General features: G+C 40.4%; 1 protein-coding gene across 6 annotated transcripts in view; it reads right to left on the bottom strand.

Annotated features, from left to right (window-relative positions):
• Positions 1-13,415: 13,415 nt before the first annotated feature.
• prrx1b (paired related homeobox 1b) overlaps positions 13,416-27,584 on the bottom strand; it is a 17,443-nt gene continuing 3,274 nt past the window's right edge. The window contains exons 2-6 of one of the 6 annotated variants that reach the window (XR_006825007.1): positions 22,925-23,100; positions 19,713-19,894; positions 18,605-18,655; positions 16,136-16,201; positions 14,250-14,314 (exon numbers count right to left, since the gene is read on the bottom strand). Coding sequence is in view for 5 of the 6 variants with exons in the window: in XM_046048635.1 (XP_045904591.1) it covers positions 14,182-14,314; positions 16,136-16,201; positions 19,713-19,894; positions 22,925-23,100 (557 nt within the window). In the remaining variant the exon portion in view is untranslated. Of the gene's footprint in view, positions 14,317-14,372; positions 14,390-16,135; positions 16,202-18,604; positions 18,656-19,712; positions 19,895-22,924; positions 23,101-27,584 lie in introns of those variants that run through there. The other 5 variants (XM_046048640.1, XM_046048635.1, XM_046048638.1 and 2 more) reach the window with 5 other exon arrangements.

Genomic DNA, 27,584 nt, shown 5'->3' with positions numbered 1-27,584 from the left:
TCAGCCCATTGGGCGGGGGCGGAAAGGGCCCCCCCCCCCCCCCCACCTTCTCCCTCCGCGACCCAATAAACGGCTGACTGGATTTTCACGCGTCAGATGCTCTCCCCCCCTCCTCCCTCCCAGCGGTGCCGTGTACCCAAACATCAAACGAAAAGCTTCGTGATGCGGAGGCCCGTGCACTCGTTTTGGCGTACAACCACGTGAGAGGCGCATCAATGCGCGGAATAAAACGTGTTAAAGAGGAGGGTCAGAGCAGGACTGCAGTGCTAAGCCCTGAGGCATGACCACCCATCCATATGGGGACCCCCCCAACACACACACACACACACATCTCCCCCCCAACATCAGGTAACTGCGTCACGCAAGGTGGGGAGACACAATAAAACAAGTTATAATGTAGGACACTGACGTCATGTCCTCAGGGTTATTTGTGGGCTTAAAGTTACACACAGTGGGTGCCTTTAAAGGTGAAAAGCTGCAAAAGTTGTTCACCAAAGTGTTATTCCAGTGTGAAGGTTTCTTTGAAACAGTATTTAGACCTTTGTGCAACAATTAATTAAATCAGACCTACATGAAATATTGGTAAATTAAGTGAACGGCCCCTGAGTTTCCTTAAGCAAGCCAAGAAAACAAATACAACAAAATAGCTTCTGAAAACCTGCACATAAGTGTGCAAGAGTGGAAAATGGAGCATTGCACACAGTTTAGAGATTCTTGTATATGTCGACCATTTCCCTGCAGAGTGACTTCATCTTCTTTTCCTTGTCTGCTTATCCTGATCCCTCCTGCCCTCATGTGACTTGATCATAAGAATCTCTGTATGTTGCTCTCTGCAGAAGTGCAGTATTTCTCTGGTGGTTGTTCATATTTAGCAGTTTGTCCCACATCATATCTTCTATTTTCCTCTAATCCCTTTTACTTTTATTTCTAGGTTCCTTCACATCACTCCTCCTCCACACATCTACTTCCTCTGATTGAGCCTGTGCCAACCATTGCTTTCATGTCACCTGGTGGTCAATTGCTGAACTACACCCCTTTTGTTATTTTTGTTCCTGATCAAACAATCATGCTGATTTTTCAGCCTACTGTTTTGTGCATGTAAACAAGGATATCTACATAGAGAGAAAGTTTGTAACATAGGAACAGAGTTAGAACTGCCACTGTCACAAGCAACAGGTCATCATGGGGAAATACACACTTTCTTGCTGAGAGTTAGATGTTCAGGTGGATATCAATCTCATGTCTGGGGGGAATCAGCTAGCCTGGCTCAATCCAATGTTCAAAAATAGCCCACATACACCTCTACAGCTCAATAATTAGCACAAACATATATCTTTGTTTAATCTGTACATTAACAGACCAAACCATTTGTTATATGTTGGAGCTATTTCCTGGCAAACATAATCATCACTGCAATTAGGTGAACAGGCAGCTACAGATTATAAAAGTGAGGTTGTCCTAATATTAAATTAGTTTCTCTAAAGTAAACTTTAAAGCTAATTAAGGTGAAATCAATGGGTGAGTGTATATGTCTGCGTGAATACTGTTGAATATAAATGCCTGTAGGCATGTGTAGATGTGTTGATGAGTGACGTTACATTTATGAATATCTGCACTGCTCACTCTGTTGTAGAAAATACTCGGCCCTCTCTTTAGTTTCTTGCTGTGTTTGTTTGACTTTGTCATAATTGTGTGTGACGTGCCGGCTGAGGTCAGGACATTTCAGCTGACTGTTAATATGATCTCATTCCTGCAGCCAGAGTCTGATGCAGTGATCAAAACCTTCACCGCTGGAGGATACACACTGATATCTGTCACAACCTCAACCCTGCCGGCCCACAGGTGGATCCATCATGGTTACACATGTCTAAAAACTAAATCCCATTAATTAACTCATACAGCTGCAAATTCCACTGACGCCAAGCATATTCCACAGATTTGCTTTGTTGAGTCACTCAGCAGTGAATGATGGAAGTGACTGAAGTTGCTGTTCTTGCTTGGGAATTTCTGGTATCTCAAAGCTCAGTGGTACATGTGGTACCTTACCAATAAGGTGGTGTCAATCAGAGCCTCTATTACCCCCGCGGCCTCTTACAGAGAGTTTTAACCAGTTTTATCCCATCGACTTGTCTGAGCTTTTAAAAACAGTATCACAAATGAGAGTGTCCTCCAGCCCACTTGATGTAATACCTACAAAGATTTTACTGAAAGTAATAGATTCTGTGGGGCCCCATTTGATCTCTGTTTTCATCTACTGGTTGTGTCCCTGATTATTTTAAAACGGCTTGCGTGAACCCACTTTTAAAGAAACCTGGTTTAGATCCCTCCCTCCCACATAATTTTAGACCAATTTCAAAACTGCCTTTTATTGCAAAAATTCTAGAAAGAATTGTGTCCAAGCAGCTTTTGACACCATTGATCACAACATCATGTTAGACAGACTGAGGCACTGGGTGGGGATCTCTGGTACTGCCCTAGAATGGTTTTCATCCTACCTGTCAAATAGGAAGTTTTGCGTGTCTCCTCGTTCTGTCCAGTTAAATATGGTGTGCCTCAGGGGTCGGTCTTAGGACCCATTTTGTTTTCCTTGTATCTGCTTCCCCTTGACATATTATCCATAAACATGGTATTTCTTTTCATACTTATGCTGATGACACACAAATATACTTGCCCGTCAGATCCACAGACCCTGGAATGCTGAGTTCACTTAACAACTGCCTTTGTGAAGTTAAAAAATGGATGTCAAATAATTTCCTCCAGCTGAACTCAGAAAAAACAGAAATCCTGGTCATCGGGTCTCAGCAGATGGCAAAACAAATACTGCCATCTGTTGGTTCGCTAGTAAATCACATTAAGCCTGTGGCAAAGAACCTTTGGTTCCAGAGTCTCGACTGAAAACTAAAGGGGACAGAGCGTTTGCTGTCAGTGCCTGGATTATTGCAACAGCCTTTTCACCTGTTTCACCCAAAAATCTACTGATCGACTCCAGACTGTCCAGAACTCAGCTGCCAGGCTTTTAACCAGAACAAAGAAATATGACCACATTACTCCTATTTTAGCTTCATTACACTGGCTCCCAGTATGTTTTAGAATTGACTTTAAAATTCTATTGATCACTTTTAAAGCTCTTCATGGCCTCTCGCCTTGTTATATTTCTGACCTTTTAGTCCCATACGCACCAGCACGTACCTTGAGATCCTCGGGCAGAGGTCTGCTGTCTGTTCCAGAGTCTCGACTGAAAACTAAAGGGGACAGAGCGTTTGCTGTCAGGGCCCCGGGGCTCTGGAACAGCCTGCCCGAGGAAATCAGGTCGGCTGAGTCAGTGAACTCTTTTAAGTCCCTTCTTAAAACATACTTTTATAGGAGAGCCTTTCCCGATCTTATTTGACTTTATTTTATCCCTTTTATTTTATTCTATTTTACTTATTTTATATTTATCTTAAACGTGTATTTTAGTCTTTTCAATGTTTTCTTGATTTTATCTTGTATTGTTTCTGTATTATTGTCTTTTGGGTATTATTGTCTTTACACTTGTTAAAGCACTTTGTAACTTGTTTTTGAAAAGTGCTCTACAAATAAAGATTATTATTATTATTATTACATTACAGTATGAAAATCACCTTCTAGCTATGCTTATCCTGAGCTAAGCTAAATGCGTCCCCGACTCATTCAAATAAGAAACCTCAAACCCTTCTTTTAAGTTTATCCAAAAATATAGCACAAAATACAGCAGTCACGCTATGTTTCAAAATAAACTACAGTATTTATGTATATATTAAATGTAAATATGCTAAAAATACTTTTCCAAGGTGAAATCCCTTCTCAAACCTTCTATCTATCGGCCTGTTTGATCTGTCCCTTCACCCGAACACTGACTCAGCTGATGTTCACACAATGTTTGAGAGCAACAGCTTTCACCAAATGCAACCAATTAACAGATCAAATATTCACACGTCCCTGTGATCACCCAGATTAAGGTTAGTTTTAAAGTAACCAGCAGTTTAATGTTTAACTAAGAGTTTGTTAATTACTCACCGTTGTATCCCAGTGTACTTACTTGATGGTTGGTAATGAAGGGCCTACTCTGCATCATCTGACCTGGTGGACAGATCGACAACATGCTGTTTACTGGCGTTGTTGCAGCACAACGTTGTAAATGACAATAAGGCACAGCTGTGTGCATTTAACAAGTTAGAAGATTATGTAAATTGGTAAACAATTTAGCCTAGGCTACTAAAACAAACAGCATAGGGAAAGTTTAAGTTTTGTAGGAATTTAAGCTAAAAATGGATGGAAAGCTGGCAACATACACATTTCTCACCGTGACCTTCTTCTTCTGGTCTGGATCAATTTTCTGTTCAGATCTCAACAGGTCTGGGCAAATCAGAGGCAACGTTTTAATGATAATGTACATTAGAAATTAGTTGTCGTGTATGTTTGTGGTGCATTCTGAACCTGGAAAGCACTTTGGTCAACTAGGGTTGTTTTTAAATGTGCTATATAATTAAAGTTGATCTTGAACTAGAAATGTGTAAATTCTGTTGCAGAAATAAAGACATCACCTTTTTATGTTCAGTTTCTGCAGGATAGATATGAACTGCAGTTACAGGAACAGGCATGAAATAAGACAAATTTCCAAAATGAACCATAGGCCGTAGGTCAGCGTTGTGTTTTGATGAACTACTTTCTTTTTATCTCTTTTTTTTTGCTCTCCCTTTCTTCCCCACCTCATTTTCTCATGCTCCCATCCTTCCTGCTGTCTCTGTAGATTTCATATGTGAGCGGAGCAGGCGGCAAGAAATGATCCTCCACAGCACAATAGTCCAGCAACACGCATAATGAGCGCAGAGGGGGAAATAAAGATGAAGAAGATGAGGCGTTCCTCAGGGGAAGTGAGGCGTCAGCAAGATTTCATGAGGCCCGTTCAGACTCATGATGAGTCAAAAGAAAAACAGAATTCCTCAGATTTAAAACTGCAGAGCTGAGGCGCGGGTCGTCCAACTGAAAACACTTGGACGATGTTTGATGGTAAGTCGCTGTATCATGTATCATCATCATCATCAACTTTCTGGTCTTCCAAGTTGGTCTCTGTCATGGAAACTTGTCATTACAGCAGATCAGAACAGACACATTTTGGAAACTGCTGCATCAGAGCTTTTTATGGCTGCCTGGCTGAACTCGAGGCTCGGTTTAGTTTATCGTGCTGTATGTGTGCCAGAGTCATCTGTGCTTTGCTGTGCTTGCGCAGCAGAGCATGGGCAGAGGCTGGATCACATGAAGGATCCGTTCTAGAAGTCCAGATACGCGGCTTCGGGAAGAAATGGGCGTAACTGAGTTGAACGTCTTTGTAATTTTTCTGGGAATTTGGGGATTTTTTTAACAACCTAGAGCACTAACATGGTGGGTATGTGTTTGGTTCATTCAATACATTTCAGAATAAATAAATGAAAGTATTCAAGTTCAGTCAAGTTTGAATGAGTCAGAACAAACACAGAATTTGTTAGAATTAATTCAAACCCAAACCACATGACCACTAATCCAGAACGAACATTAAAGTGACATGGTTCTGTTCATTCGCGGTGCGTCTGCGGCCTCACCTCTCTCCATCCTCCCAACAGAGACAGCGGTTACAATCTCCCTAGTTATCACATGATAACAACTAAACCATCTCCTTGACAACTTAGCAGCATCCTCTCGGGAAGGCCATGAAATGTGGTTGAAAGCTCTTGAAACAACTTTGTGTTTTTTTAGTTTGGTCAACACTGTGGTTAAGGTTTGGTTATGTTTAGGCACAAAAACGACTAGGTTAGATTTAGGGAAAGATCATGGTTTGGGTTAAAATTGGTACTTTGTTAAGGATAGGGGACCTTCTTCATCGTGGTGACAACAACAAACATGTGGTTATGGTTAGGCCATGATGGTGGTCATGCTTATAAAAGACCAAAGTTGACTGTCAGATGTTTGGTTGACCCAACCATCCACCCCAGAGTTTACTAAGTGGGCGACAGATCCAAGGAATAGCCTCTTCCACCTCTCTGTATAAAAGCATTTAATAAAGTTTATGTTAATCACTAATCCTCATTAATGCCGCTGCATGAGTCTCTAACACTGATCATGTCCACACACATATGCGCTCAGTAAATATATTCCAACCTGGCTCTCTGTCTAGTGCACACAGAAAATGACAGCCGAGGCTCACTGCTCAGAATTTATGAGTACAGATACATTAGTTGTGCCTCTAAAATAAAAAAAGCACTCCGATAGCTAACTAGAAAAACAAAGAAACAGAGCCAGCTGTCTCGAAAATCTATTTCTCAGTGGTGACTCACTCACGGTAATCAGGTATTAGTTTAAACGCCATTGTTAAATGAGGACAATACAAACATTTCCTCTCGGCGTGGAGCCCACCAGGCGCCTGCCACTTACACTAAATGGATAATTGAGAAAAAAATAAACTGTGGGGTCCACTTGCTGCAGGCTAACTTGATCTGGAAGTGTGTGTGTGTGAGGGAGAATGCTCGGCCTTTGGTTTGCTCAGTGTGTGTGTGAATTAGAGAAAAGGAGTTGGAGTGGCGAGCGCATGCATAGCCACCAGTGGAGGAAAATTGAAGGCAGATTTTCCACGGCAGGCGTTGGCTCCAAATTGCTTTGCTTTGGACGGGGAATTTGCTCTGGCACGAGATGTGACAATGATATTCATTTCAGAGCTCGCCCCCATTTATACCAAGCTGAACACACACACACACACACACACACACACACACACACACAGGCCACAGCTGAACCAAAACTATTACAGAAAACTCAAACTGCCTTCAAAGGAGAAAAAGAAACATTCCTCATAGCCTTAAGTTTAGGCACTGATCAAAAGGCACATGCATAAACTTTATCCCTCTCTTATACTCTCTTTCTCACACACACACACACACACACACATTTCTGTATCCCTAGTTCGGACGTCCACATGCATGTAACGTGCCCACATTTGGCTCATTTGATCCAATCCCAGTGTCATGTTTCCCCAAATAATCATCTCCAACTGGTCAGTATGGAGCCCATTAGAGAAAACTCAAAGTCAGTCAGCAGCACAGAGGAACACGGCCTGTGTGGGGAGAAAAATGTCAGCGATAAAGACGCACGAGCATCATTTCATCACAGAAAACAAATACATAAGTGTGAGGCAGGGCCTCCCCAGGGGGCCTCTAAACAGTTTCAGAGGAGGCAATAATACATTAGTTCTCAAAAGGAGATCACGGAGAACAGCCAACATGTGTGTGATTTGGTTAAAGAGAGAGTTCAGAGATACAGTAGTTTTGGGAAACCCACTTTTTCATAGTCAGAAACTAAATAAACGCATCAGGACAGACATTTTTTTAAATGTATTTGGTGTAGTCTGGAGTTTTGTTAAACAGCAATATTAGGCTCAACTGCTGAGTATCTAGGAGATAACATAACATCATGATCCCATAGGCATCCAGGGATTGAGCGAAATCAAGCAAGTATAGTTTACTCAATTCCTGGAGTTGAAGGGGGAACGGGGATGGGGGGGCACATTTTCCCAATCTTTGTGTGAGGGCAGGACCACAGTCTCAGACTTTGAAAACCATTTTAGAGCAGCAAGACTTGAAACTGGTATTCAGTATTTGTATTCTAATCCTTTTGCGTTTGTGAGTGTCAGGCCTTTGTTAACACCTCCAACTCTGATTAAATTAACTCAGACCACTGCTTCACTACAATAACAACTATAATTATTACAGTTTAATCCCCAATACTTTTTTGTTTTGACTGAAATGTGGTTGTGGCACCAAGTATTGAAGTACCGATATTTGTCCTTAAAGCTTTCTTCAGATTCATAGTTCACATTTTTTTTAATCAGAAATGCACACATTTAAATCACAATTTTGCCAATTTTAGACTAGACTTGACAAACTTGGCTTTTTCTCTTGAATTAAAAAACGGTATTTTGGTATAAAAATATAATTTTTATCCCTCAAAGTAAGGTAGGCTACCCAACTACAGAAGTTTTTGAACACCTTACAAGGAAGTCTGTAATAGGATTTAAAAAAAATAGGGTTAGGGATAACAGTTTGAATATATTCACATGAAACATGTCTGCATATGTCTACTCTAAAGTTATATCTATCCTTTAAAAAATCACCTTCTAATCAAGTCCACTTTTGTCTATAAAGTCTTTTTTTTCCCACAGTGCATATGTGCACTTTAAATGAACTTGTCAGCACGACCACTGGGGGACAGAGGAAGATGGACCTTGTGGTGAGACTGTTTTACTTAATACTTGTTTAGTATTTGAATTTGATATATATATTTATTTTTTAATCTTTCTAGTGTAGCTGCATGCCGTAACTTTCTTCTTTCAAGATGCATTTATAGATGGTTCTTGAAACAAGTTAAGTTTGAAAGTTTTAATTACTTATTTTAAGAAGATATAAGAAAAAAGAAAAGATTAGTTTGTCATTGGTTTGATTACTGAGGAATACGCAATCAGTTTTTTCTTTCCTCTTCCTGGTGGTCAGCAGCATCTGCTGACCTGCAGCTGTGTGGACTGTCAGCGTCCAGCAGAGGGAGTAAGACCGCTGATAATCTGAGGAAGAGTCCTGCCATCAGCTTCACCCTCCTGGGTGAGTGAAAGTCAGCCTGAGTAACAAAAATCTGGTCGCACTTTTTAACAAAACTGTTTCCTGTTTCAGCTTCTTTTTAGTTGGAGCTGCTGGACTGGATTTGCAGCTATGTCTTCAAAGTGAGCTGAAAAAGCCTGAGGTTTGAACAGTGTATCACACACTTAACACCAACTGACAGGTACATACGATCCTGGGCACTTAACAGGCTCTGCTTAAAATGTGACTGATATAGCTGTCTTTTTAAAGCATTTTACTGCTTTGTGTCGGTCATGAAAGAGACAGTTTGAAAGCAAGAGTGAATACAAAACCAAAAGGAATACGAGGCCTGTTGGAGGAATAATGTAATATTCCCTGAGGTCAGTAAATGTCTGTGCTCCTGAGACTTCATACATATTTCCTAGGTCAGACACGTGTTATGCTGCAAGAGGCCAAACTTCCTGTAAGAGACCTAGAAAGAGGTCCAAATACTTAAAATAGTTCATGTGCCATAAGGGAATATGAACTCTGGTGATGATTATATAGTGACGATGTCTCGGCGCTCACGTCATGTCACTCACCATAATTGTTGTTTTGGTTGTTGCCCAGCTGGACCTCAGCAGGGCAGAGGAAATTAAAATGCTAATTCATCCATCCAGGACCAGAACAGCCATTTAAGTCAAGCCAGAAGCATTTATCACACCATAATTAAGTTACTTCCAGGACGAGACAAAAACTATCTTTGTCACTGTGTTACATGCAGCATGGGAAAATACAGCATGTGACATTTAGGTTTGTACTGAGATCCTGTACTTTTCAATCTGGCATAAAAAAACTGAAACAACAAACTTTAAAAGAAAGTGAAACGTGAGCTTTTGTACAGCTTTCATGTAAATGCAAAATCCTCCTCATCACCCCAAACCGTTAAAGGATTAACAGCTAAGATCTGGGAACATGGCAACATCACTAAAAAGAGGACTGACAGGTTAAAACCAGCAGCAGTCAGATGATCAGACAGGTTGGAAAAAACTTCCAAAATATAAAAAAAGAAACACATTGTAAACGTCCATGCTGTTTACAGACCTACATCCTGCTTCAGCTTTATCCTGCTGCACTTGTGTGCACACATATTTAAGTTACAATGAGGGCTCAGTAGCAACACTTCAATTTCCATTTTACCTCCACAGAAAATGGTTTCAATAATCTGCATAAACCGTTGGCTTGTTTACAACCTGTCTGATCATCTGACTGCTCGTTTTTCTTGACCCGTCGGACTTTACCGTGATAAACATGATGGCCAAAACTACAAAAATACGAACCTACAATGTAATAATGATCCTTTTACCAAGTAGTTTCAGTTGGCTAAACTTTTTGCAAGCCTATCACTATATAAGAAAGTTGCCTTATTGAAGATTCAGGACGAGGCAAACTGCAGATGAGGGTCAGTGACATAATCAGTGCAAACATTTGGTTATGATTTTAAAAAAAGCAAAACAAATTTGTTCGGTGGGAGGATGAAAACTCCACACTCATGCATGACAGTCAGTTCACGCCCATCCACCACCCTGACCTTTACACTTTAAAGGGTTCAGTATGCCTGAACCAAACTAGTTTGTAAGACATACAAATGGTTAGACAACCATGACCAAAGTGTCTCCACCTGTCCACGCTGGAGGGCGAGGTGAAAAGCCTACGTCCCACTGCCTCCCTGATCTCTCCAACAACTCTTTGTCTTTGTAACACAAACTTTTGCCCAGTTTCGCCTTAAAGACATTCCTGATGTTGCATTAAGTTTTTCCCAGGAATAGTGACAGAAATAGCTGTGTGAAGAATAGAAGAAAAGTTTAAACCTCGCCTACTCTCACACCGCCACACACCTGCTAAATCACTGTGTAAAGCTGGCGCGGCTGTCAGATTGGTTGTTTGGTAAAGTAACTGCCGTACACAAACCCCTCGATTCTGAAGTCGGACGGAGGGTTTCTGATGCAGTTAGACATTCGGATAAGCGCTTCTTTTGAAGCCTACGGAGGCATTTACCTTCTACCTTGCCACATCGAGCACACCGTATTCTTGCATTGGCACTGGAGGAAAATCTTGCACTGCACAAATGTCCAATATGAATGTAATTCTGAGAGATTCTGGGCTGCTTTCCTGTCCCCTGCATTGTGGTGTTACTAAAGAACTAATGGTCTCCAGGTACTAAGAGAATTTAATAACTTTTGAGGCCATTAAACCATTGTGAAAATCCTGTGTATACTTTCAAAAATAGTCCGTGTTAATCAGAAAAAAGGATTCATCTTTTTTTATGGGGAAAAAGCAGCCAGATTTTCTCAATTCCTGAAGAAAAGAAACTCGTTGGCGATAGAAGTACACATGGTCATCAACATTAACCTTGAGATGGCAGTTTGATGTTGATTATGTTTCCTTTACAATCCAACAGAGGGTGTATTCGAGCCTGCATCTGTGTTTATAAAAAGTGTGTAATAATAGTGACTTAATCACGCAAACAGTGCAACCTCTCAGTCAACTTGACTTTGCGTGGAAACTCCACATCTCGGGACATTCTTTTGGTTGTTCACCCAAACCACACACTGTTAACAGCTGTGCAGTATTTCACTCAGGCTGCTCCGAGAGTTTCTCTTTTTTTTGTGCCGAGCTCTTTTCCAAAACCACTCATTAATAAAGTATTTGTGATCATGTGGCACTGACAGCAGGACAAAGATCACTGCATGCGGAGAGAGAGAGAGAGAGAGCGACGGAAAACCCAAAGTTAAAACCCAAAAGAGAATAGGGATAAAAGAGGAAAAAGAAGGTGGATGTTTTAAGGGAGAAGGGTTAAGAAACACTCTCTTTCCCGCTCTCTTGCACATACACACTCTGCACGCAGACTCCCCGCCCCTCCCTCGCTCTTACTGTCTCCTCTGTAATGAGCTCCAGATGTGCTGCTGAGGATGGGGGTGGGTGGGTGAGGGCGAGGGAGAAGGAGAAGGAGTGGTGGAGGGGGAGCTGCCTTGTATGTCATGTGCTCAGGCGTGGAGAGACGCTGTCCGAGGGGACGCTGTCAGCCCTGATGGAGTGGCTGGCCAGGGCCTAGGGGCGAAGAGGGGGGAGGAGGAGGAGGAGGAGGAGGAGGAGGAGAAGGAGGAGGCCGAAGGGTGGGGGTGGGGGGGGGGTCAAAAAGATCTCCACATCTGGAATCACTTCAGGTCAGCCTAGGCCTGGCCGTGAAAGGTGAGACCGGGCGCCTGGCAGGGGAGAGGGGGACAGGGGTCTGACACTGGACATACCACAGTCAGGGATCAGTGATCAGGAAAACAACCAACAGCAGAAAAGAAAACAGAAATATCCCTTTTTTAATGTGGCATACAAGTCACATCAATGAACCACCTCTTTATTACGACTAAGCCTCACGCACACACAACTGCAAAACTTAAAAAGGGAGGAAATCGTTAAATCCTTAACATAATTAAAAATGGCAAAACTGCAGTGGAGAAAATGCTCCTTTATAAGTGATGGTGCTACATTCAAAATAAGCAAGTCCATAGCTGTAAAACCATCCAAGTTGGAGATAATGAAATGATGAAAAGCTCCCCAATTCATGGAGACTATCCTACTTTCAGATCAGATGAAGGATCACATGCTAAAGTAAAACAAAAATGCACACCCATCAAGCGACAACAAGAGTTTCTAATAGAAAAGCTACACAGATGTTTTGTGAGCTTTTCGCATGTTAAATGTAAAATCCGAAATTGTAAGAATGGAATAGTAAATTACCAACATCTCATAGCTGTTCTGAAGTAGGAGTACTTGAAAGGTAACTGGAAACAGGAGGCTGAAACACTGAATAACTGAGGATCGATGCCAAAGAACAACATGGAGTTTAACTTTAGGCAGCAAGAAGCAACACTGAGACAAAAGTAAAGAAAAGTTTCCTGAAATAACTTAAATTTCACATGTTTACGCCGATTTTAGCAGAAGACAATAAGAATAGGTTGTAAACAAAGTTTCACAACGTGTTTAGTGTTTGTCATGCTAAAAGCATTAAATCTTTTGAAGGGAGTTCAGCCTATGACAAGGAAGTAAGCAGCGTTGTGCTTTTTGGGGGGATATTTTTGAGTTGTATACAAGAAACCTCTCCAAAAGATACTTCCACAGGCTATATGTGCTCATGTGGACTGCACCTATTCTCCTCAAACTCTGACAGAAATCGAAACGCTGCCACATCAGCTGCAATTTCATTCGACCCCTCTTTTATTGCCCGAGCGCGCCGTGCGAGGGCGAGCGTCGACATGTGTTTGTTGACGGCGAAGGTTATGAGGGGCCAAGGAGAAGAAACACCTTGTATGACAGCCACAGAGTTAAACGAGGCCCAGGGGCCCTCCATATTAAGGAGAGGATTTCCCTGCTCATAAATATCTTGTTTTCAAGATGGAAATTTCAGTTTGCGGTAATCAGGAAAAAGAAAACACACAAAGCAGGAACAGCTTGAGGTTTCAGTGAAGGAGGATCTGTTCTCGAGTTGTAAATCTCTCTTTTATGGGGCACGCTCGAGGTCCAAGATGATTTTGCTTTCCAAATGGTCTCGACTATAAACGTACTTTTTTCTTATAGTTTCTGAAACATAATTTAAGTCTGACTCCATTGTAGCAATCAAAGATTTTTCTTATGTTGATTTAAAAACCTTTCAACCATAAAGATTCACTCGATGCTCCTAAATGTTCTCCAAAAAGTGGACGACTGGTATTTCTTCTTTGTCTTTGGAAGATCTGTTGAATTGGACACTGTGCCATTGCATTGCTTGAAAATGCATTTTTATTCATATACAAGTTTTTATTCTGTTACAAATAAAGGATATCATAGGAAATTAAGAGAATCTACTGGTTTTGGATTCAGAAATACATTAGCCTCTCCTTTATATTGGACTATAACATGAAAATCAAAATGCGTTGAAAATGTTTGCTCGGCAGTGGTATAAAAGAAAAACAAAACTATCTTTTTTTTTTTTTTTTTTTTTAAGCGTAAATGTCAGAGGAAGTCCTTGTCGGTTTGTTGTTGATTTTAGAAGGGGAAAAAATGTTGTTTATCCCAAATTTGCTGTGTGATTTTATCCAACACCACAGCCAAAGGGACAAAGGGAATTCCACGTAGTCCATAACTGAGTCTTGGTCGAGAGCAAGTTCTCTGATTTAAAACAAAATGATTTTTAAAAAACTCGCCCCTCTATTTCAGTCACATTTACAAATGTAAAAACTACGCAGATATTCGACTACAGCATCCGATCTAGATGTCTTTTTGTACAAAGAAGAGTTCAGTGATGCTCAGGAGAATTGAAAAAATAAAAATAAAAATAAAGGCGGCTTATGGAAAATCCTGCCAACACTCGGTGTCCAACATTTTGCATATATGTGTAGAAGTATGCAATCGCGGCTGCTCGAGGAAGGGGAGGAGACTTCATGATCCAGGCTACCTCAGATGATGCCCGGAGACGGTGTCCGTCTGCAGGGGTCCAGCAGCAGAGAGGGTCCCCTCCTCTCCTGCGCGAGCCCCCCAGCCTCTCCTCCTCCTCTCAGTTGACCGTGGGCACCTGGTTCAAGCTGTACTCCTTGGCTTTGAGCCGCAGGTTGGCGATGCTGTTGGCCATGTTCATTCCCTGGGACGTGTTGGTGTTGGAGCAGGTGGGCGGGTAGGTGGCCATGGCGCTGAGAGACAAGAGGAAGGGAAAAGGTTACATCACCTGTGGCTGACGGGGAGCTAAAGCTCAGCATGAGCTGCAGCTGTGGAAATATGAAAAGGAACAAAAAAAAAGTTTCACTGATATGTGACATGTGAAAAGATTTAGACTAAATCTGACGTTAAGACACTCAGAACCCAACAATCCCCAAAGGAAATGAACCCATGTTTTTGCACATTTTAACCTGACTGTTCATCGCTTTACATTTACATTTTTCAGAGCCTGTAAGATTTGTCCAGCTAAGTTTTAACTGTGCTGCTTGTAAGCCTATGGCAACTGACTTCATTCTGCGCCTTACTCCGTCTCTGAGGTAGATTAGTTCTGTGCCTTTCTGGATGTTTTGTTTTTGGAATAAGTGCCCGAGAGAAGCGCAGAGTTTTAATTCTGAAGCCTGACTTAATTGAAGTAAAATAAATGGCACACAAATTTTTAACACCAAGTCTTCTAACTGGAAATCTAATGGCCTTCGTCAACTAATGGAGTTTGATGAAAACCATGACATGGATTTCACAATCAAGTGCCAGACTGTTAATTTAATTCTTGTATCTTTTCCTTTGTAGAATTGTCTTGTAGTACTGGTGTGTTTTTAACTTCCTCCTTAGGACTGAGGCCAGATCTCTCTTTCTTGCTGTTTTACAAAACAGTTGTGTCTCTCTGAGCATGAGTTATTGACATGTTTATTTTTTTAAACCAAAATGTCATAAATTTGTTCCGCCTTTGTTTTCGTTTCATGCCAGTAGTCAGTCTACGGAGGCTAAAAATGTGCTTCAATCGTCTCGTCTGCTTTTGTTGTTGTCAGAGTGATGTCCTGTCTGTTCCTACACGTCGGACCAAATGTTTTGGGGCTTTTTCGGTGTCTGCTTTTGTTCAGTTTGTCTTTTATTCATGCTTTCATGATTAATCTTAATTATCAAGAGATACGTTCACATCCTTAAATTCTTTGCAGGAGCTCGGTAAATAATGTCTGCACAAAAAGATGGATAAATATCTGTAAAGCAACCAACTTTCTTCTGTCGTTTCCAATTCTTTTTATGTTCTAAATGGACATGAGAATGTTAACATGAAAAATAGCTAAATGTAGTAAAGTTGACAATGCTGTCATGTCCACGTAAGAAGAACTGAGGACAGAGGAGTGTGCTGGGATTTTTGTGAACATTAAACTTAAAACACATTTGTAGTCACCAGCTTTTAACCATTCCAGGACTCCTCTGAGACGACTCATTGTATGTTGTATATTTTTTTCTTAAAGTTGTGCTTTTCTTGTTCTTTTCTTCCTTTTGATGTTTTGTCTTGATGCTTAAAACACTTTGGATCAACTGTTTTGTGTTTATACTGTTCGGTTATCGCTGTGTGATACTTCAGCTGAGAGTGCAGATGGATTTAAAAAGTCTGCATTACAACGCAACGATAAAAAGACTAGTAAAAATAAAAGCAGACATGACGCTCACTGATGGATGCTCTGTGCTTCAAGCACTAGTATCTACTGGTTTTTCTGTATAGCAATCATAAATGAGTGGAAGCCAATGGCTGCCACAGGAAAGGAAGACATTCTGAACCACTTAATTATTGCTTAAGAAAATAGGTTGAAATGTGCAGAAACACTGATTGAAAGAAAAACTCATTGTATATGTGTAAAAAAAACAGAAAAACAAAAAGTCACAATAAAAATGATCAAGTAAGGCTTCTGAAAACAGAACACGAAAAAAAACGGCAGTATACTTCTTTAAAGGGAGTAACGGTGGTTTTCTTTAACAACAAAAGAGCTAAATGTAGTAAAGTGAAAGCGTACTTGTTCTCTGAGGGCAGCATTTTCTGTGGCACTCGCACTGGCCCCCCCTCCGGCATCGGATACCAGCTTTAGGATAATATACAGTGAAGTGTTAGCACCACATTAGCGTGTTCCACACAGCATTATTCCTGCTTCACAAAAGATTTCCCTCGCTGCTCTGCATCCAGCCAAAAAGCTCTCAGTGAGTTTGAGCCGCGGCCGCAGGGTTTGACATTTTATACCGAGTTTCATAACGGAGGATTACTGTAAATCATGACCAATGTAACCAGAGTCACAAAAAATGTTGCCCAGTAGAGCTCTGTCTCTCTGTGTGGCGTTCATTATCTTGGTGTAGTGTAGCAGAGAGGGGTCACAGGGGTCAACAGTGGATTTAATACGGTTTGTTTTCACATTATCGCCTCTTCAGGAGGCTCACAGGATCTGGCCCCGCCCCGCTCACGTTGACAGAGGGGAGCGATGGGAGCGAGGGCGAGGAAAAGGGTGTTTTGAGTCAACATTAGATACGTGCAAGACAGGACTGCTATACATGCAGTGTAGAAAAATGGCTGCAGGAAAGACAGGAGCAAAAGTATAGAGACAGAAAAGGAAAAGTCAGAGAGGAGACTGTCTACAACAAACCTCATGAACAAGCTTCCTAACAGCGAGCTTTCAGTCTTTACAGTATTTTATAATAACTTTGGCTCAATTTTCACAACAACTTCATCAAGACAGCAGAGATTATACAAGAACAAACTTATACAGTATTTGAAATGACGCAGCCTTTCTTGTGCAAATCTGCATTTTTGTATTATGATATACTGTAATTCTGTGATATAGATAGAATTTAGTCTCAAACCTTACACTACGGTGAATCCTGCATTTATGTAAGACCAAAAGAATTAGTGATTGACTGCACTTCACTGCATTAGCTTCTATTCAACCACAGCAACTGTTTTTTTAATCAAGACATCACGCATTAGATATTTAAATTACTTTTAAGTTTACATAATTAATGAACTTGCAAGCTAATACTGTAATACAATGCTGGAAAGCATAAAAGAAGAAACTGAGCATATGACTTAGTCTTTTGCATTTAATGCCGCAAAACAGTTTGTGCTTAATGCGGCGGAGCGGGACCACACCTCACTGACGTCACTCCCGGCATTTCCCTAAATACCCACACAACCCATCTTCTCTTCTTCGCTCTTGCATTCTGCACCCCTCCTGCCCACCCCTTTCTCCATCTGGTCTCCTCATCACCATCTTCCTCTTCACAGGGTTAGAGGGGGGGTCCGTCGTGCCCGGGTGCTACGGCGGATTTCCCTATCGTAGCTTCCTCACAACACTTTCGAATGTCTATTCAGCGAGCCTCGTACTTCTTTCTGTTTTGTTTAGCGATAAATCGTTTAATCGGATCTGTTGATTGTGGTCCTTGCTAGTGAATGTTACATTTAAAATGGTACTTTGGTACGAAGAGTTTTGTTTTTGTAAAAGTTAGTCCAAGGCCACCGCAAAATACTGTAATATCACAGCAGAAACATACTGCTGCTTTTCAATTTTTATTTAAGTAAAATGTTTGGCAGGGAATCACCTGTTTCACTGAGAAATTGTGTTCTATACAATTGTTTTACATTTGGTAAATATGTTTTGGGGAAAACAACAGAAGGTGTGGTTTAAAAACATATTAAGAAAATATCTGTAATAATCATTTCAGCTGCTAATGTTTTTCATCTGTTTATCTTGGGCTACTCGCTTATGGGAACTGAGACAGGATAAAAGTGTTTGATGTTAACATTAGACAAAATGAAAAACAAATGTGCAAAGCTACATGTCTGAAATTTTGGAGATGTTTACCAGGACAACAGGCCTGTTTATCTTACGATGAAAGTAAAACCTAAATCTACAAAGTGACCAGCAACTCTGTCTGCGGGGATAAAAAGTAAAGTAGCTCCTCCTTCAACGTTCAGTGAGGTGGGAAGATCCAATTCTAGAGTTTCTAAAACTGAAAAGACAGCTTGTTACAGAAGTTTTTAAAGCAAGTCTGGAGTTATTCAAAATGTCAACACAGCCAAAAACCAATGGTGAATGTGTCTCCTAACAAGTACTGTGTGCGTGTGTATCACAGCCTGATATCAAATACGCGACTTCCTCCTGATTGTTTGATAGAAACTACAAAAGCAGCTGTTTTAGGAAATTAGTGAACTTTTTTTTTTTTAAGATTTACATTTTCAGTAGAAACCAATGGGCTTGAAGCTGAGAGCCAAAGAGAGAGAGTATTGTAGCATGCAGTAACATATTGTTGGTTTGGGTCTGCACATAAGGTTTGATAACAATAAGAAACATATAGAATTCAATCAGACGTTTCCTTTACCTTGCTTTTACTGCTTTTATTTCTTATTATTTACTGGTGAGGAGTTTACTCTCACAGGAGAATCGTGTATAAATAAAGGTTGAATGAATAAAATAATACACATTAAATGGTATGCTGACCTGCGGCTCAGCGTCCAGGTGGATCAGAAGAGATGAAGGTGGTCAGAGGAACTATGAGGAGAATGTGCAGGTAGAAGAGCAGGAGGAAATGAAACAATAACAGAAAGCAGTACCAGGGTCAGTGTGTGTGTGTGTGTGCGCGTGTGTGTGTGTGTGTGTGTGTGTGTGTGTGGTTATTGTGGCATCAGCTTGTGCTTTTTCATCTGGAGACACTTGTGTGGTTTGATGTTCTGCAGCAGAAAGCGGAGCAGGAGTGAGTCAGTACTGAAGTAGTTTGGCGTACTGCAGCAGTACTTGACTTGAGAATGTTATTCTTTTTACTCCACTACATTAAAATAATTGCAGTTTAAGATTTTGATGAACTTAACTATTTTCTCGTTTTCTTTATCAGTATCTTTGCCACTTTCTTCTTCCAATTCAAATGTAATATTCGCTTTGTTATTGGCTAGCTCTGCAGACACACCTTGCAAATTATTGGCATTTTGCAATTTGATGAGTTTTACACAGAAATGTGGGTCAGCAGAATGATTCCTCAAGTATTGATACTACTCAGTCATCTTATACTCCTGAGTCTTGTTTTGAGTATGACCAAAACGGATACAGGTAACAATTCTGTGTCTACTTGGTGTAAAGACTCAAATATTTTCTTTAGCTGGTTAAACAAAGATGTGTGGCTAAAGTTAAATAAAGAGACAAAGGCCATAAAAAAAACTTCATCTAAAAAAAGATCAAACAAACCACAAGTTTTTCTGAATCATCCTCTGCACACAAACTCTTGTTAAAACTGTCACTGCCTTAAAATTGTCAAATGTGCATTCCCAAACTCTCCCTTTCTGCCTTTTCTTTCATACTGTCCTTTCTTTCTTTCGGTTTTCACTTAACCCTTCCCTTTTGCTACTACATTTTGCTTTTACTGTTGATATTCCTGATGAAACTCCACAATTTTTACTTTTTGGAGTCTCTTTTAAGTATTTTAAGTTCTTCCACCGCTGTGCTGCAGATCAGCAGTCGCCTCCACTTGTTAGTACAGAAGCAGCACAGTGTGTAAACAGGTGTGTGTTGTTGTAATGTTTATGTCAGGTTATCAGGTGATCTCAGGTGACTCTACCTGTAGGGGGCAGCGCTGCCCCAAGACAGGTAGTCGTTCGGGCGTGGCGCAGGACGCGGTACGATTGGCTGCTCCACCGCCGTCACATCTCCTGAGTAGGATTTGAGGAGCGAGGCGTTTTTGCTGGCCAGCATGGCGCGCTCGTTCCTGCGGAACTTAGCTCTCCGGTTCTGAAACCAAACCTGGAATCACAAAGAAAACAACAGGATGAATGACTTCTCAATTTAAAGTTGTTTGTCAGCACTGTCTTTACAGAAGACCCCAAAGTCCCAATGATACCAAATATTTAGGTTGAACTTGGGTGGAAGGGGATCTTAAGTGATGCACAAGACATCTAGAAAATTTTCCTTTGATAGCAGACAGTCAGTAACCGCAAGGGATAAAACAGGATCCTTAACACACCAACATCACGTGCAATGTTTTGCTCCAACAACTGGCTTTTATTCTGGAGCTTTCAGCCGGACATCAAAGTTATCAAGTGTGAGACATTGGTCACGTAATAAGAAGTGGTCGCATGTGGCGTTCCACACATGGTGACAATGTCTAGTTCCATTCGCCGATGAAGACAGCTGAAAGCTCCTTAACGTTAGCGGACCTTCAGTCGAGATTATTTTGTCACACATGGTCCCAAAGTCTCGATGCTGAAGTACTCTTCCATTAATAATATTATTTAGTTGAAGGTCATCCTAAACCCTTTATTTGCAAATAAAGAGACATTTGAGAGAATCTGTGTTCATAGACTTGATTAAGGCGTATTTGTTTTTGACATTATGACTTATGAATTGCATGTTTCTTCCCGACACGCCTAGTAAATTATTAGCATTTTGCAATTTGGTCTTCTTAATCACAATAATGAAAATATATCCAAAATGATCTTTCTTCATGTGACACAAGATTTTTTACACACAGTGTGGGTCAGCAGAACGATATCTAAAGAACTGATACTTGAGTCTTGTTATGAGGACCAGTCGTGGCATCAATTTGATCAAAAAAGTTCTGTCTACTTGGTATAAAGACTAAAATCTTTAACTTGGTAAAACAAAGAAAAGAAACAGAGGCCATAAAAAAACTGAATCTAAAAAAAGATCAAACAAACCAGAAGTTTTTGAATCATTCTCTGCACACAAACCCTTGTTAAAAACTGTCACTGCCTTAAAAGCGTCACGTGTGAATCCTCACGCTCTTCGACACATGCACACACTCCTTCATCTCCAATTCACCACCTACCCCTCATCAGCCCCCCTGCCATTCTCAAGTACACAACCGCCCCCCACTCCCTTGCTAAACAGATGATGATGTGACTCGGGGGGTGCTAATGTTGTTCCTCGCTGTGAAATCAAATCCATTATTAGAAGCCGTGGGCGCTCACAGGGGCTCGCTGTCCGCTGACGCACAGCCTCAGGAATGAGCCCAAAGTCTCTTTTATCAAAGGATTTCTGCATCACCCTCTGCTACACATTAATCACAGATGTGCTGCTTCTCGCTCCAACATCAGTATTTCCTCTTTCCCACTCACTCTGCCCACAGAACAAATACTTTCACTGTTGTTTTCAAAAAAACAGGCAATTATAATATACAAAAAAAGCATTATTGATACATTTTTATCTGCAATACATGATTTACTCTGTTGATTCTTGAGTCATATATATAAAATGCATATCAGTTTTAAACAGAAGGTCTGTGTGGATTCAAAGAAATAGTTGCATGAACTTTTCTTGGGTTGATTAAGAGAGAGAAAATTTACTTTTCTCATTTCAAAGCTTAACCAAAACAACCGAGGGCGTAAATTCCACAGGGGACACAGGTCACATGTTCAAAATCCCATTTTTGTTCCTCACCCTGTTACAGTTTTACAGTGACTCTCTGTAAACAGCGTCCTCTCTTTAGCTGTTATATTCCAAATGAAAGAAATTCTGAATACATAAACGCAGATGCGCATGTCAACTTCAATTCTCACTGTTTGTTCACATCTTTAAAAGCAGGTGTTATTGGGGCGGGTGGGGTGGATTTACCACGGGTATTTGTCTGTCACACTACAGTCACTGAAAGTGACAGTGAAGATACAGATAGGAAGGAACAACTCAGCAACACTAGCTGACGAACTGGAAGCATCTTCACATTCAGGCTTTAGTTACTTGAGCACCTGGTAGGCTGGTAGCAACACTTCTCCTGAGAGAGAGGAGTGGAACATGCAACAAATGTCCCCGGCTAGAATAAAATTGGGGACACTGTGTATACATGGTTTGTGTTTTTTAACCAGCGAGCCACCAGATAAGTCATTTAAATATTCTAAATAAAATATTAATCACAGCAAAGGGCAATGTTCCTGAGACAAGAATTTAATTTCAGTAAAAATTCTGGTTGCATTTAAGATATTAAATCCATAGTCGATGTCCTTTGATTGACTGCATTTGGAAGTGTTATATCGCTCATTTGGCCAATTACAGCATCATATTCAGCTCCTGTTCTGCTGCAACCCTCATGTGTTGAACACATTTGCCATTTGTCACTGATCTGTAAACCTCTGAGGAAATTAGACATCATTACATCCCCTTTTCTGATCACATCCAGTCCTTTGGGGAGTTCACAAACTGCTCGCAGACTCTAAACTATCAGCAATTATTTAACAGATCATGTAAGAAAGATGCTGACACGTTCTTATCAGTTCCTTTGAAACCCCATACTGCAAAATCTAAACATGTTATTAGGCCCTGATAAGTACTAGCCACTAAGTAGGATTATTAACTAAAGAGTGTAAGAGCAAACAGATGATGTGAAAGAAACTAGGCACCCTGCTGGCTCTGCTGCTCTATGTTGATAATACAAACATGATATTTTTTGAGTCGTGAGAAACTCAAAGATTCCTTAACACGTCCCACAGGGTTCCCAAAACTTTATGAATCCTTTCTGAAGTACCAAGTAATGCAGCAAGTTTCTGTGTCTGTGTGTTTATAGTAATCTGTTTATTTTGGTGTCCCTATAGTAAAGAGGGCTTTACAGAACAAAGCCCACAGGCCCTTCCTATTTCTTGACCATGCATACTTTGCAATCTGGTGACTTTTATGGCTCCTTCTCCTTGTCTGATAAATCACTGCTGCTAGTGGAAAACCTTCAAACTTTCAGCAATCCGGATTTTATTTTGTAAGGGAGGAGGGTATGTGAGAATCATTGTAATGACCCTCGAGGTCTGAAGGAAATGTCCCTGTTCATACCTGGACTCTGGCCTCGGTGAGGTTGACCCGGCGGGCCAGGTCCTCTCTGACGAAGGCGTCGGGGTAGTGTGTCCTCTCAAACACTCTCTCCAGAGCCTGGAGCTGGCTGCTGTTGAAGGTGGTTCTGTTCCTGCGCTGCTTCCTCTTCTTCTTCTCCTCCGTGTTCATCTGTTCATCTACAACGAGAAGAAGATGATGTTATACAACCTCTATAAGGCTCGAAGGGAACGCAGGTCTCCAATCCATGCTTATAGTTACAGCTACAGACACTTCACCGGAGGAGGTCTAATAAAACATTATTTAAAACAGCCCGTGTTAGACCACATCAAATTTTAATAATGTATAGTGTTACCTGCATTCATACAACAACTACTGCTGTTCTGAAAAGTCAGTGGCTTCTCACATACAAAATAATAACAGATCTGATAGGTATTTCATCCAAGTAACGAACAGTCTTGATCTTCACCCTACAACTAATAGCCAACATACTGTGCCTGCACCTGACCTAAATACAGGTCAGACTTTTGTACTTCCATAAAATTCAAACAGAAAATTTGGTTTACCAGGACAAGTTTATATGACAATATATTGTAAGTGACAGATCTGACTTCTGAATTCTGTTTCCATCACTGATAATCTAAAGATAACAGCTGTAACTAAAGAGAACAAACCAAACCTCTACCAAGGCTGCACAATCCTCTAGAAAATCTTTCTGAATGTGAATCTGCATCAAAATACATAAAGTGACAGGCTGTGGCCTCCTGAGACGCGTACCACCTAAACTACAACGTCCCAGTTTCAAACCTGGCCGGGGACCTTTTGCTGCCTTTCAATTCTCTCTCTCTCTTTCTCTCTCTCTCCACATTTCCTGTTTGCCGCTTAACACTTAAGCCCGAAAAATAATCTTAAGAAAAGAAAATACACAAAGTGACAATTGTGGTATGCGTGTGACGGATTTGTTTTTTCATTAGAAAAAGAAAATAGTGAAATCGGAAAAACAAACTCCTATGTCACTGTGTGAAACGGTCCATTCACTAAATTTAAATAAATATATTTATGTGTGTTGCTCACATGACATTACAGTTATTTAACAGCGACACTTTTTCCCCAGTTACTCTGGCACAGTTTCCTCTGAGCACTATTAGTTAACAGGAACGTCGCCTCTGCAATGTCATTTTTAAAATGTTGTCTCCATTGGTGTGGAGGCAGAAATGTCAGAGACAGATATCTCAAAAACTGGAATGAATAAAACCAAAACTATCTGCATGGAGACATACCACTGAAGGTTTGTAAGAAAATATGTTTTTTCTGGTGACTTCTGGTGAACGGATTCTTTAATATTTTAAAAAAAGATTCCTGGATCTGCACCCAAAACAAACTGGCCGATAGCCTAACTGTCAAACAAACAGACAAATGTACAAGAAAACAAACAAAAACTGGACAGAAATCATAAACTTCTAGGCAAAGATACACATAACATACAATCCACGTTGGATCTGAAGCAACTTCTTCCAGCTCCATGTTCAGTCTAAATGCTCCTGCAAGGTGGAATCAGTGTTGGTGCCTTGTGGCTCCGCAGCAAGACCACAAAATAACACTTTCACATCGAAAATAAGACTGATCTTCCATGTTCCTGCCTAATTACACACACACACACACACACACACACACAGAGACTTTCTACCTTCCGTAAGGAAATCGTTTTACTCCACTACGTTTATCTGGCAGCTGGAATAATGAGTGACGCTGCAGATTTAGATTTTACATTCAGTATAACTAAGGACGTCTGGTTGCAGCTCAGTGACATTTAGTAACACTTGAATTAATTATTTTATTCTGATGGGTTTTTTTTTAAGTTTAGAGTTTGTGAAAAAGTTATTTTAAATCAAATTTAATGAAGTTCGCGGTGGAGGACAAATGTCAGAGTGAACCTATCATTAGTAGTTTGCTAAAACAACTGGAGTGAACTGATGAAACTTCGAACATCCTGTATGATGCTTTTTAGATCAATGTGAACCTGAATTTAATTGTGAAGTTTGTTTGTGTTCTGGTTTTCAGTCACATAGACCCAAAATGAAGATAAATGTTAAACCATAAACCTGATTTAAAAACTGATATATGAAATGGGTTTGATTGTAATGACAAAGTTAATACTTATTATGTCATCGGGTTGATTAAAAGATTTTTATCTCTGCAGCATAACTTTTTACCTGAGGTAAAATATGGGGAAATATGGTACGTCATTTTTTAGCTGTTTGACTTTGAAAGCAGATTTTTCCACTGTGGTACTAAATGTTTTTCCATCACCCTCAGAAAGATTATTTTTGTCTCTTCAAAGTGTCGACTCACATGTTAAAAAAAGCCTCAATGACAAGATGACTTTTAATCTAAAGTGATGTTTAAGAGTTCAGTCTTGACCATGGAAACTGTAGGCTCCTGTAGTAAATTTTTTTCCTCCGAGCTTTCAAATGCATCTCATGGTCTTCCTCACCAGTTTGCTCAGTAAATCTAAAAGGTTTTAGACCACCATGCTCAACCAGCGGAGAAGGCATTTGATCTAAAAGGATATAGTCGAGTGGAAAAACCTTTTATGCCTAACTTTGGGGTTTTTGGATTTTTAATATCCGTAACACTCTCAAAGAAACAACTCCATTCAAGTGGTATTTATATTTTCAAGTATATTTTAATGTTAATACTTAGTTATATAAGGGGAGACACAACAAAGGTACTCAGCTGGACTCAAACTGTGGAGACTGCGATTACAAGTTGAGCTTCTTCAACCACTAAACCACCAGGAAACTCCTCCTTACATACTGCACAACTTGTAATGGAGTATTACTGCCTTTACTTCTTACACACACACACACACACACACACACACACACACACACACACACACACACACACACACACACACAGTCATGGAGCAGATGCTGCAGTGTGTCAACTGAGCCTGTTTGTTTTGTTGTCATCATGTTGTCTAATTAGAGAAAAACTCCCACCCCACAGTCTGAGCCAATCAGGAGGCAGCTGAGAGAAAACTAACTGTAAGCTCTGCTTATCTGCTGGTTTAAAATGACCATATAAAGCTGTGGTTGAGAGCGTCCCCTTTAAAGTAAAACACAGTTTAGGTTTTGAGCAGTTTTGACCATAAAAGTCACATCTCACATTGTTGTACTTGAAGGATTTTTACAGGCCCGATCAGAGAAATGTATTTAGTATTTCACCTGTAAAAAAAACATTTGAGAAAGTATGAACAAAAGTTACACAATTTTGTGTGAAAAAAAAAAATATTCTCCTTCTTCCATGAGTTTCATTCTTGTGTGATTTTTCCCGTTTATCTCAAGAGCCCTTTGGGGCAGACCTCCAATCCTTAACCTCAGCCGAGTATCATTATCTATTTGTTATAATACTCCATTACTCCACACAGAATAGTATGTAGTAGACAGAAAAACAGACTTTAGCTTCCACAGTAAAGAGCTCATTTTTTTTCTTTATCTGATAAATGATTGATGCTTTGATTCTTCTCCAGGTCTGATCAGTTGCAATATATTGTTGGGAAGTTTAAAAAGCTGCTGCACAATCTTTTTGACCTTTTTTCCTGTTTGTGGAGAGAGTGACATGGAGTGGGATATGTTTTGGGTGGTTTTAGTGTGCAACTTTACTCTTTTTAAAGATTCAAATCAATAAATACGTTAAGACTGTAAGATTAGGAAAAAAAATTAACTAATCTTCCTGTTATTCTTTTGCTGACCCTTTGTGGGTGGGGGTTGACCTATTAAACCCTATTAAAGTACAAAACACTTTAAGAATTTCTGCACATAAAACCTAAATCTGAATATACATAATAGCCTAAATCCAGCTGTCAGATATGTGAAAGGTTTAAAGTAAGGTATTAAATTTGATTGAAACTCTTCTGAACATGTTACTGCTGCCATATCCTTCTGCTTTATGCAGACAATTGTATTGCCTTGCCTAAAAAACACAATATTTCACTCTTAAATATAGTAGAAAATTACTTAAGTGAAGTCCCAACACCTAAAATCTTAGCATGTGTTAAACTGAGCAACGTTGCAGATGTGGTGTTTTAAAATATACTGTACTCAGGCAGCATTTTTCTTACCACCAAAAATCTCTCATCAGGATCTTACTTCCTCTCAGTTGGACCCTGAGTCGGTGCAGCAGCACAGTTTTTAAAAGTTGGGTAAAAAAGAAAAAAAGGGAGGGGGGAACTGCGGCTGTGAACGCTGATTGCAGCCGCAACATGGCCGACCAGCGACCGCGCATACTTTCAGTAAAGCGGCTTTTTACAGGCTGGAGGTTAAAATGATAATCATGACGCACTGCATTAGTCCGCCCGTTTGATGACGTTACAACCGGAGAAAAGTGCCGCAACAAGATGAGGTTTGTCTGCAGCTCGGGCTGTCAGTGAGATGAGAAATGCATATTAAACAGTCAATCATTAAATTTGATAACGAGGCTGTTGACTTGAAGATTGTAGAACCTATAGCCTCGGCCTACACTGGCTCTTAGAGAAGGCATTTAAAAGCAAGACGAAAGCAGAGAAGCGTGGGTTAATTAGATCACGTGACAAAATAGAAATATTGAATATATATTTTCGTGAGTGCAATATTTTACTCGAGTTAATTTAACTATTTTT

This window comes from Micropterus dolomieu, linkage group LG05 (genome assembly GCF_021292245.1).
Source record: "Micropterus dolomieu isolate WLL.071019.BEF.003 ecotype Adirondacks linkage group LG05, ASM2129224v1, whole genome shotgun sequence".
NCBI classification, from domain to species: domain Eukaryota; kingdom Metazoa; phylum Chordata; class Actinopteri; order Centrarchiformes; family Centrarchidae; genus Micropterus; species Micropterus dolomieu.
This window is presented reverse-complemented; position numbering and strand designations above follow the sequence as displayed.